Here is a 12,776-nt window from a genome sequence, read left to right on the forward strand (position 1 = left end):
TTTGAATTTTTGTGTTTTATTTTGTTTAATTTTTGTTATTTTATTTACAATTTTTTTGTTTCTAATTTTTTTTTTTAATTTTTATTTCCTTAGTTTAATTTATTTTCTTTTAATTATTCAAATTTTTTTTGGTTTTTTTTATTTTTTAAAAAAAATTGTTTGTGGTTTATTGAATTTGTGTTTTTGATCTTTTTTATTTCCTCAATTTAATTTAATTTTTTCAAAAAATTCATTTTTTTTGGTTTAAATTTTTTTTATTTTTGTGTTTTTTTTTGTTTGAATATTCATTTCTTTAATTTCATTTAATTTAATTTTTGTAATTATTTCATTTTTTTGGTTATTTTTTTTAATTAAAAAAAAATTTTATTTTTGAATATTTGAAATATTTTTGAATTTTTGTGTTTTATTTTGTTTAATTTGTGTTATTTTGTTTAATATTTTTTGTTTTTAATTTTTTTTTAATTTTTTTTCTTAATTTAATTTATTTTTTTTTATTTATTCCAAATTTTTTTTGATATATTTTAAATATTTAAAAAAAGTTTTTTTTGTGGTTTAATGAATTGTTGTTTTTTTTTTAACTTTTTTAACTGTTTTTAATTTAATTTAAGTTTTAAATTTTTTTTGGTTATTTTTTTAATATTTAATTTTTTTCTTTTAAATTATTGTGTTTTTTTTTATTTGAATTTTTACTTCTTTAATTTAATTTTTGCAATTATTTCAATTTTTTTTGGTTTTTTTTTTAATTAAAAAAAAATTTGTTTTTTTGGTTTGGCCGCTTCCATGACCTCAAATAAAACTTCTATTTCGCCATTTAGCCGAAGTTTAATTTATATATAGTTTTATAGTTTATATATAACTCTTATAATTTATTAAAAATTATAATTATAATTTATTTAAAATCGGATTATTCTATTCGAAAGTCGTCCACCATATTGAATGTGCAATGTAGAAGTTTAACTAAAATCGAATGATAAATGATTTTTAAATGGTGTCCGCCATTTTGAATTTTGAAAAACTAGCAACCTCAAAAAACCACTCTATGCAGAGTTTCTTTGAAATCGATCAATCGCTAGATATTTTCACCATTTTTGAAGCTTTTTTGGCCCACAGTACATTAAATAACTTTACGGAAGTGAGATTACATGCAAACATTTGTTAACATTTGTGATGAACGCAGTAATAAAAACGAAATATAATTTCAATTCTGAATGATTGGCTTTTTAATTGTACGCTCATTGTATGCCACCTCATTACTTGTTTTAACAGAATACTCAATGATAAAATCTTTTATTTCCAATTTAAATTCCACAAACACACACATACATATGTATGTACATACATGCATACATACACACATACATATTTTAATTTACGTCAATGATGTAAATTTTTTTAAGTCATGCGCTTCGGTCGAGGAAAGGTCTTTAATGGAAACAGATTTAAATAACTTAGTTACTTGGTGTAACAACAAATGAAATGCCTTTAAATCTTAAGAAATGCAAAATTATGTGCTTCTCTTCTTATAAAATACGCCATTACAGTATAAGACAAGTACATGACTTTGCTGACTTAGGTGTTGCAGTGGATGCAAAACTTAATTTTAATACTGAAGTGGACGCCACCGTTAATAAAGCCAGCGGTTTTCTAGCATTTAAAATGGTGGTCAAAAGAATTTGATAGTCCATTTGTGATTGAAGCGCTTTTTACATCTCTACTTTACTGAAATATGGTTCTATAGTTTGGAACCCTCATTATAAAATCTGCATAAAAAAGCTAGAATACATTCAAAATCAGTTTTTACTTTCCTAAGAGATTTTCTGCGACTCGCTATATGATCTTCCCAGTTTAAAGTAGAGATGGGTGCCAATACCCGTACGTGCATTTTGCACGTATGAGCTGATGGCTGTGTGCCCATATGGGCACGAATAATTGGCATTGCTTGCCTTTAGGCGCAAATTTTATTTATTTCAATATATTCGCAGCATGCGAATTCATTCAAGGTGGAGCTGCCAGAGCTGCCAGCTTATTAGTTTTTTTATTCCGTATAGCGAATTGGAATATTTATCACCAGCTTGAACTAATATTTGAAATGTTTATACTTTTATTTATTTAAAATTTGGTAATCTTAAAATGCAATATTTATTACAGGTAGTGAAAAACAGATTAATGCGAAACAATTCAATCAAAATTATATTATGAATTAATGATGAAAATGTAGCATTTCTTACGGTTTACAGAAAAAGAATATTAAAGAAGGCTTAGAATTTAGTTAAACAATACATTTAGTAGCACTTTGAAGCAGTGCTTTGTGGAAGAAAAATCTAGGCCAACATGGTTTGAAAGACAATTAAATTCTCTCAAGGCTTTAGAAATCGGAACATTGCAAGTATTCTTAGTTCTAGCCATCCCTAACCAAAAAGTATAAAGATTTTGTAAGCTTCGCTGATATTGAAACAAGTTTTCTCGTATAACGATGTGCTATATCCACTGGGAGCCAAGATGTCTGAATCTCAACCCGATGAGAGTAGACCAGCTGAGGAGAAGATGCTGAGATGATTCTACCCCATTTTTGCAGAAAGGACAGAAACTAAGGTTGTTGTGTTTGATACTTTAAATAAATAAATAAAGAAATAAGTAACAAAATTAACTCGGTATGAGTAATTGGTGGAATTTCGCAGTCAGCTTAAATCGACAAATGAACGTAGTAAGATATCATACTAAACAAGAAGAAGAAGAAGTCGTGACTCTGGCTGCGCCTGCAAACATCTTTTACATAGACAATTACTGTTAACAAAACATAACATTGTATGTTAGGGCCGTAAAGTTGAGTTGAGAGAATTTACGAGCATGAAAAAACAACAATTGCATGTCTTTTTTAACATTTTAGTGCGATGTTAATCTGTAATTAAATGTAAATAAAAGTTATGGTTGTTGTGTTTGATACTTTACATAGGCAATTACTGTTAACATAACTTTGTCTGTTAGGGCCGTAAAGTTGAGTTGTTAGAATTTACGAGCCGAAAGAATTAAGGGAGAACGCCAGTGGGAAAATTCAAAAAAATCGATTTTTTTTTACATAAATTGTTAGTATAACTACTCAAGAAAATGTGGTAAAAATTTTAAAGCAAAACTCGCTTTATTCCCGATTCTATGTGCACTTAAGTGAGCGCACATCGGTTCGGCCCCGTAGCGCTTACGATACGATGCTTTATTTCAAACGCATTTTTCTCGAAACGACTTTTTTTGATACGATGGCAACGATTTCTCGAAGACTAATGAACCGATTTTAATTTTCTTTTTTCTAAATTTTTGTTATCGCATTGGCTATCGTTTAACGTAGCCGATATTCAAAATTTTGAAAATAACAATTTTTTTGGGCCTGTTGAAAATCAAAAAAATGGTGAAAAGCACACATCGAAATTCAAATCACCACTATTTTGTCAAAAAAAAAAGAAAAGCAAACGGCTACATACAACGATAGCCACTATTGTGTAGATTAATACAATTTTTGGTTTTTGGATTTTGGATGATTATTCATTGCTGTATCGCTGCCACTAGATGACGTCATTTTTTTTTAGCTCGTTACGTTTATTTACATAAATTTGTCAATTTTCAATATTTTTTAATAAAAAATTACTTCAACATAGTTTCATATATATATAATAAATTGCTTTTTATCCGATCCTCGAATAATCATTCCTACTTACAGAAAAAAAATCCCAAAAATCGACTATTTTTTGACCCCACACACTGGCGTTCCGCCTTAAGTGTAAATTGTAGTTATGGCTGGATAAAGTGGGTTATTTTAAGAAATTCCTAAAATTTTTACGGAATATAGCACTGAAAACTGTGGAATTTTTGAGAAATGTTTGATATTGCTCATTGTGTTTTTTACTTTGTTATTGTACTTATGTTTAATATTTTTTGTTTTTAATTATTATTTTTTATTTGAATTATTGTTTCTTTAATTTAATTTATTTTTTTTTATTATTATTCAAATTTTTTTTAATATTTAAAAACATTTTTTTTTTGAGTTTATTGAATTTGTGTTTTTTTTTTAATTTTTATTTATTCATTTCATTTTTTTTTTCTTTCTTTTTTCAATAAAATCAATTTCTTTTGGTTATTTTTTTTAATATTTAAATTTAAGTTTGAATTTTTATTTCTTTAATTTAACTTAATTTAAGTTTTGTATTTATTCAAATTTTTTTTGGATATTTTTTTTTATTTAAAAAATATTTTTTTGTTTGGTTTTTGAATGTTTGTGTTTTATTTTGTTTAATTTTTGTTATTTTATTTACAATTTTTTGTTTTTAATTTTTTTTTTTTTAATTTTTATTTCTTCAATTTAATTTTTTTTTTAATTATTCCAATTTTTTTGCTAGCTTTTTAATATTTGTGTTTTTGACTTTTTTTTATTTCCTCAATTTAATTTAATTTTTTCAATAAATTCAATTTTGTTTTGGTTATTTTTTTAATATTTGAATTTTTTTTTAATATTTAAAATTTTTATTTAATTTTTTTGTTTTTTTTTTTATTATTTTAATTTCATTTAATTTAATTTTTATATTTCATTTTTTTTGGTTGTTTGTTTTTGTGTTTTTTACTTTTTTTGCATTTTTGGATACGAAATTATAATTCTGTAAGAACTAAAAAAAGAAAAAAAAAAAAAACGAAAATTCAGCCAAATTTACATAAAAAACCATAACTAACTTTATACAGATTTAACTTTTGAATATGTTTGGAATTTGTTAAGCATTTTATGTGCTTGCCGTGTTTTATATGCATTTTTTTATTGCTTTTTTTATGACTAATTTTGTTAGTTGATTTTTCATTGGCTAGCTTTCTAAGTTAGTTTCGTTCAAAACTTGATTTGCTAAAATCGTGTTTGGCACAAAAGTCAAGTACACATAAGGCAACTTGTCTATCCAAAAAGTTAATTGATGAACAAATACGCAGAATCCCATGCCGAGCCAAAATCCACTTAAAGTCTCTTGCCATTTGTGCTCTTGCAAAAAAACAAAAAAAAAAGCAAAAAAAAAAACACCAATGTCTGCCACATTTACTAAATTACTCGTTAGTCAAAGAAATGTCAAATGCCCTCTTGTTTCGTGTAATAACTCATGGATCAATGTCAAAAAAGAAAACACAATTTTGGCAAAAAAAATTCGTATATTTGAATGCAAGCATTTATTGGATAGAAAAACAAATTGATATATACATTGCTTTGTGTATACATAACAGTTACAAATATGGTACAAATAAAGTATTATACATATATACAAGTATTTACGTACATATATACATACATACATAGAATGGCTGTCTTATTAAAGCCCGTATAAAATTTTACAAATGCGACAAAATAATTAATTTGGATTTTTTCACGCTTTTCAATGGTTTTATATCGTATTTCTTCTTGTTTTAAGTGATTTCAATACATTGCATTATCTACATATGTACACATGTAGATTCATACATACATATAAACTATTTTCTTGCTGCCTAGTAGAAGCCAAGTGAATATCAATGGATTAAAATATTGAATAAGTATGCGTGTTAGTATATACAATTATGTGTGTGTGGGAGTGTGTGTGTGCGTATGTGGCAGTGACAGCGAAAACTGTGATGTCCAAAAACATCACCAAGTAAGCAAAAGCAACTAAAATTGGTTAGTGATGCGTTGACTCACAGCTGGAGGAGGTTGACAGCAAGCAAGCAACAACTTTTTCTCTTTTTTTATCGCTATTATTCCATACACTAAAATTGTGCTGAAGCGTAGTGACATCATTATTGACTGCTAAAAACAGATTGTTCGAAGCAGCAAGCAATGCACTTAAAATCTGTACGCCTTCGCGCCAAAAGCCGGGTGAGTGCACAACGCCAGCTAGCCATCCAGCGTAGCTTTGCAATGATTTCAGCATTGATTGCTGTCATCTTTCCTACCGTTGCTTATGTGGTTTTCGCTGCTTTCGTTGTTGTGTTTGTTGTTGGTGTTGTTGTTATCACTGCTGATATATTAGTAAATGTCATTTCAAGCATAGCCCTGGCCCCTGCGCGCTAACTGTCATCGTTGTCATCTTCAATTGCTTTAGATGCCCTTGACTTTGGCTTTATTGGTGTCGTTATGTTTCTTTTTGACTGCAAAAAAGAGACAAAAATATAAAAATTAAGCTGGAAGATGAAAATATTTCTGTAATAGGAAAAGTATATTAGTAATGGAAAATGAGTAACAAAAAAATACCACCAAAATACATAAGTTTTGACTATGAAAGCATATTTTAAGCTATACGCACACACACATGTTTGAGCACTTGCGAACACCGCTAAACTGCAACTTGTGTGCGAATTTTACCGTCAGAGTCACAATAATCAATGCGCCAAGAAAAGTACAACAACAAAAACAAATTAGATCAAAACCAGAGTATGCCAGTATTTAAAGAAAATATCGAATTTATATGCTTTTTAGCGAATTAAAGCAAAACTACGTAGCACAAAACAATGCGAACCTGTTTAACTACTGCTTTTTGCAGTCAGCAGCAGTGCCGATTTTTTATTTCATTTCATTTTATTACTCTATTTCAAAAACTCGTAATCGCTTTTAATTTCGTTTTTTCTTTTTTTCTTCACGCAGCTATGTACATGCTCTTGTTCTTCCTAATCATGAGCAGACGCTGCGTGGGCATATTCCATGAACAAGTGCTCCCATTTCAATGTCACGCATACGCCCTGTCATCAAACAAAGCGGCCTCATACAAGTACGAGTATATGCACACTTCGAACTTTATGCTCGTTGTATTCATTGTGAAGCGGGAATTTATAGCGTGAATTAAAGAACAGTATACCCATTGGCCGTTCGCTATCTAAACTTTACCACTAATTTATAGTCAATTTATTTTACTACCCATTACTTTACTAGTACCAATTATAAACACTTGGGTATTTGTTTCTTTTAATTCTCTTCTATTTCACTCACTTGTTATGAGCGTATCGGGATCTGCTATTTCAGCATCATCTTCATCGTGTTGTTGTGGCTGCTGCTGCTTTAAATGTTGCTTAAGTTGCACCTTCTTGCGCAGTTTCTTCAGATAAGCCTGCTTGTACTCCTCACTGGGCTTGCCGCCTAGTCCATAGCTGACTTCGAGCACTGTGAGCGGTATGACAGTTGAGGAGACGGGTACAAGATCTGGTTAAAAATGGAAGACAAATTTTTAAGTTTGAGTAAAGTTTTATTTGGGATTTCAACAAAATATTGCAACTTCTGATTAGTCAAAGTTTTATTTGAAATTTGAAAAGTTGAAATTTTTAAATAACTATTCCACAAAGCAAAAAACCTACTTCATGAATTAATTTGGAAAGCTTTTTATTAAGGCGATGGCCACTTAGCTTTTTATTAACCAGCAGACACTGATTGAACAAAAAAATAATAATAATAAAATAATAGTAAAATAATATAATTAGAATAATATTTTTTTATTGAAAACAAACGTTTTTTTTTATTTATCTCACAATATATATATATACTACTGTGGGCAAAAAGTAAGGTGAATTTGATTGTAAAATGAAAAATCTTTATTTATTCTTGTAAATCAATTTCATTCCCTTCAAAATAATCCCCTCTCGATGAAATACACTTATGCCAACGATTTTTCCAATCCCCGAAACATGCAGAATAGTCCATTTCCGGTAGAGCCATCAGCACCTTCTTCGATTCAGCTTTTATCTCCTCAATCGACTCGAAACGCGTTCCCCGGAGTGGTCTCTTGAGTTTTGGGAATAGCCAGAAGCCACACGGAGCCAAATCAGGCGAATACGGTGAGATGGTGGTTGCGGAACGATATGCGTGGAATTTTTGGCGAAATGGTCACGAAGAACGAGTGCAGCGTGAGACGGTGCATTATCGTGATGCAAAAACCAAGAGTTGTTGGCCCATAATTCTGGTCCTTTTAGACGAATTGCTTCACGTAAACGACGCATAATGCTCAAATAATATTCCTTATTAACAGTTTGGCCAAGTGGAAGGAATTCATAGTGCACCACACCACGAAAATCGAAAAAAACTGTAATCATGACCTTCATTTTTGAACGACTTTGACGTGGTCTTTTCGGTCTGGACTCGCCTTTAGCACGATATTCGTTTGTTTCAGGGTCGTAAGCATAAATCCAAGTCTCATCTCCCGTAATGATGCATTTGCGCTTGTCCTGATAGTCTTAAAGCATTGTTATACACTCATTAACGCGACGACTTTTTCCCAAGAAATTGAGAGTTTTCGGTACCAAACGAGATTTGACTTTTCGTAGGCCCAAATGGTCTTTCAAAATGGTTTTCACAGATCCTTCTGATATTCCGATCATATCAGTAAGGTCTTTAATAGTCAACCGACGATTTTTGAGCACTAACTCCTTCACTTTATTGAGGTGTTGATCATCTGTTGACGTCGATGGTCGTCCGGAGCGATCCAAGTCATCAACACGTTCTCGACCCTCTTTGAAGTCTTTGTACCACTTATAAACATTTTTCTGCGACATGGTCGAATCACCAAATACTTTCTGCAACATGCTACACGTTTCCGCAGCCGAAATTCGATTCCGCAAACAAAATTTGATGGCACTTCTCTGCTCAATCAAATCAGACATTATAAAAATCGAAAAATGCACTATTGGTCGTTTGGTAAACACAAGCGTAAATATATTACTGATAATGACATTCACATGAAAGTTGGCCCAGATTTTATTAACAGTGCTGCCAACTCATGAAAAAAATAACTACAGCGAAATTTTAATCCCGCGAGCTTTGACAAATAAATTCATCTTACTTTTTGCCCACAGTAGTATACTTCCGAACATATTTCGTTCTGCTTTTTGCTGCAAAGTAGTCCCACACAAGGGCTATGACGCCAGTGCTAACTCACGTTAGTGTCGTTCGAAACTTTCCCGTAAACGCAAGCAAACAAAAAAGAGTGAGAAGTACGCAAAGCCTTTTGAGGCGGTATTCTTATGCACGCATTCGAAAGGTTCGGCCCTTATCTTAAGCCGCGGCTGCAAAAGCAATTAGAAAATCAAAAAAGTTTGTTGCAATGTGGAATCAGCGGTATAAAGTGTACAAAAATGTTTATGACTTTTCCGAGCGCGGCTTGAAGCGAGTGACGATAAAAAAGCAGGATAAAGTGATCGTCCAACTTTTTAAGCGGGACCCTTCTTTGTGACTACGCCAAACACGATCAGTTCTTGCTAGAAATGGAATAGTTGTGAGTATCAACACCTTCGAACGTAGACTGAAGGAAGCGAACATATCCTAGCGTCCGACATCATCAAAACGACTGCTCTCAGAAAAACACATTGAGAAACAACAAAACACGAAAATGGCGTCACAGTATTGGACGCTACGCAAGAAAGGTGGTTCAAAGCATGAAGAAGATGCCGGGCTATACGTGACAACGATGAAGACTACACGGTTTATTGAGTGATTGCGTCTCGTAGTTTTATACATACTTTCATGTAAAAAATTTTTTAAATAACGGGTGATTTTTTAGCTATTATCTTTTTAAACAGTTGGTTTAAACAGCTGACACACGTTACGTGTTTTGTTTCACTGTCAAACATCTTCAGTTTGGTATATTATTTAACCATGAATCGTCTAACAAACGAACAACGCTTGCAAATCATTGAATTTTTTTATAAAAATGCGTGTTCTGTTAAGAAAATTTATCGCGCGCTTCTTCCATTTTATGGTCAGTTTAATCGACCCACTGAAGTGGCGATTCGAGCTATTGTGACTAAATTTAGAAAAAAAATGTACATTATTGGATATCAAACCACCAACACCCTTACGTAGAGTGCGAACTGAAGAAAATATCGCAGCTGCAGCGGCCAGTGTTAATGATAACCATCAATTATCGATTCGTCGCCGTCCGCAGCAATTGGGCCTCTGTTACTCAACAACGTGGAAAATTTTGCGAAAGGATTTAGGTGTGAAGCCTTTCGAAATACAGCCGGTGCAAGAATTGAAGCCGAACTACCAACGACCTACCGCAACGCATAAGTTTTGGTGAATGAGCTCTTGGAAAGTTGGCCGAAAATCCACTTTTTTATCGAAAAATTGTGTTCAGCGACGTAGCTCATTTTTGGATCAATCGGTGCGTAAATAAGCGGAATTGTCGATTTTGGAGTGAAGATCAGCCAGAAGAATTGCAAGAGCTACCAATGTATCCAGAAAAGCAGAAAAGGTCACAGTTTGGTGCGGTTTATGGGCTGGAGGTATCATTGGACCGTACTTCTTCAAAGATGCTACGAATCGTAACGTAACTATGAATGGTGAGCGCTACCGTGAAATGATATCCAACTTTTTTTCGTCCAAAATGCAAGAGATTGACTTGCATGAGATGTGGTTTCAGCAATACGGTGCCTCATGCCACACAGCACGCGTAACAATGGACTTGTTGAGAGGCGAGTTCGGTGAACATTTTATTTCACGTTCGGGACCTGTCAATTGACCACCCAGATCGTGCGATATAACGCCTTTAGATTATTTTTTGCGGGGCTATGTTAAAGCTCATGTCTATTCAGACAAGCCTGCTTCAATTAACGCATTGGAAGACAACATTAAAGAATTTATATGTGAGATACCGGCCGAACCATTGAAGAGAGTATGCCAAAATTGGACTAAGCGGAAGCGGATGGACCGTTTGAAGCGCAGTTGCGGTCAACATTTGCATGAAAAATCTTCAAACATTAAATTATATGGACTGTCCTATCGATTTAAATAAAAATTTCATGCATGTTTCTGAATTTTACGTGTGTTTTTTTTGAAAAACTTTCCTATAGCTCTTAAAAAATCACCTTATAGTTTTTATACATGGTTTCAAAAAGAGCCGAAACATAAAAGTATTTTTTTCTTTAAATATGTCTTGTTGATAATCAAATAAAGCTATTTCCACCATGAAACAACGATTTTTTTTTCAACGCCTTATTAATTCATGAAGTGAAGGGTTAAGAAATAATGATTTTGAATAGGGAAAATTCGCTACTTAAAAGCAATACAAAAATATTTCACTCAAAACCAAAAACCAAAAAACAAAAACAGAAAAATCAACAAGCGCCATCACCTGCTTCATATTTGTCTTGCGGATTTTTCTTGTACAACATCGGCGAACCCAGTGCACCGCCACAACACTGCAACAGCAACAACACAAAAGTTAGCCAAACAAAAGCTAACTTGTAGCTAAAGCTAGTTAGCTTTTTTGTCATGTTATGAAGGTTTCTTTTATTTATGTTTATTTATTTGTATGGTTGCCTTCAATTGAATGCCTTCTGTGAGTGTCTTTTTATTGCATGTAATTTTCGTTGTTTTACTTTTGATTTTGTTTTCTTTTATGTTTCTTGTTTTTTTTGTTTTGTTCGGTCTTGCACACAACTTAATTGCAATAAATGCGACAAATAGCAACAAATATTCGCAATGAAGTACAAAAATTTCAAAACAATTTAAGTGGGTCCGTCCAACTGGTTTAAACGCTCGCGAACAACTGAATGGCCGGAGGAGCGTATTGACACGACTTGGACAACTTGCAGCGATCGCTTGCAAATTTGAATCGCAGCTTAGTGGTTTAGTTTACCAGACAACTTGAGCTGTCTGGCTGGCTGGCTTGTTTGTTGGACGCCGCTTAATACATACATACATACATACATATCTTCTCGCACATAATTATGTATTTAGATATACCAGTATGTGCATGTATGTGTAAATGTGTCTATGAACTAGCGCTTTTAATGCCTAAACAATGATTGTTGATTCGGTTGCGGCAAATAAAAGTGAGAGGCGTCTGATACAGATACAGATTTTCATTAATGTCAGTTTAGTTTGGTATGCAAACTATTTGTAGTTTTTTGTTGTTGTTTTTTCTGTTGCCGTTGCTTTTGAGACATTGTGGAGCTTTTTTTTATATATTTTATTTTGTTGCGCATTACGGCAAATACAATTTTGCTACTTTGTTTGTGGCTCTTTTATAAAAAATACATTTTTTTAAGACTGGTAGGAATTTGTAAGCAGCTCACTCTTATGCCACACAGCTACTGTGAAACTTATGAAATATAGATTTTTGTCTGTATTTTTTGGTAGCTTAACTTTGCAAAATAGCTAAAAACTTTCGCCCGCGGATCTCAAAAGTTATTTAACATCAACCTTCTAAAAAGCAGCTAGTCTTAGTAATGAGTTTTATATATTTGAATTTTTTTTTTTTTTTTAAATGGAAATACTTAGAATACAGATATTCAGCAAAAGAGATTTTATTACCTAATGACAGCATAGTATTTACACTGGTGCAAAACTACATAGAAAACTATAGAATTTTTTCTTTTTACAATTCTTATGCATATTTTATGTTATTAGATTTAATTTTTACTCGAAAATTGTATAACTAACTTCATGTATAACTTATATTAGAATTTTAAAATTTATTGGCGCATTTTAACAATTTCATATTTAGTTCTTCTTTTTTTTTTTGTTTTTTTGTTTTTTTATTATTATTATTAAATTGACAAATTTAAAGGAATGGCAAGTCTAAGACATGATTGCGCTTTAATCGTCTAATTTCATTGGTTGTGTCCAACAAGCAAATAGCATTTGTGTTTACATGATTTGACAATCGTTCAATATATCTGTTAGAATATACTGAGATTTCTCTCTTAACAAATGGAATACCTAGATCCATGTGTATGGCTTCGTTTGTGATAAACCAAGGTGCATTAACAAGGGCTCGCAAGGTCTTTGACTGGTAGCG

At 31.9% G+C, this 12,776-nt stretch overlaps 1 protein-coding gene across 1 annotated transcript; it reads right to left on the reverse strand.

The window, feature by feature from the left end:
* Positions 1-5,175: 5,175 nt before the first annotated feature.
* Positions 5,176-11,533, reverse strand: LOC129238611 (uncharacterized). Its single transcript, XM_054873683.1, has 3 exons — positions 11,106-11,533; positions 6,977-7,186; positions 5,176-6,141 (listed from the first exon to the last, which is right to left on the reverse strand). Exons 1-3 carry the CDS (start codon positions 11,245-11,247, stop codon positions 6,092-6,094), a joined length of 402 nt encoding a protein of 133 aa, XP_054729658.1. The 5' UTR covers positions 11,248-11,533; the 3' UTR covers positions 5,176-6,091.
* Positions 11,534-12,776: the final 1,243 nt, after the last annotated feature.

The sequence above is a fragment of the Anastrepha obliqua genome, chromosome 2 (genome assembly GCF_027943255.1).
Source record: "Anastrepha obliqua isolate idAnaObli1 chromosome 2, idAnaObli1_1.0, whole genome shotgun sequence".
In the NCBI taxonomy this organism is placed as follows: Eukaryota; Metazoa; Arthropoda; class Insecta; order Diptera; family Tephritidae; genus Anastrepha; species Anastrepha obliqua.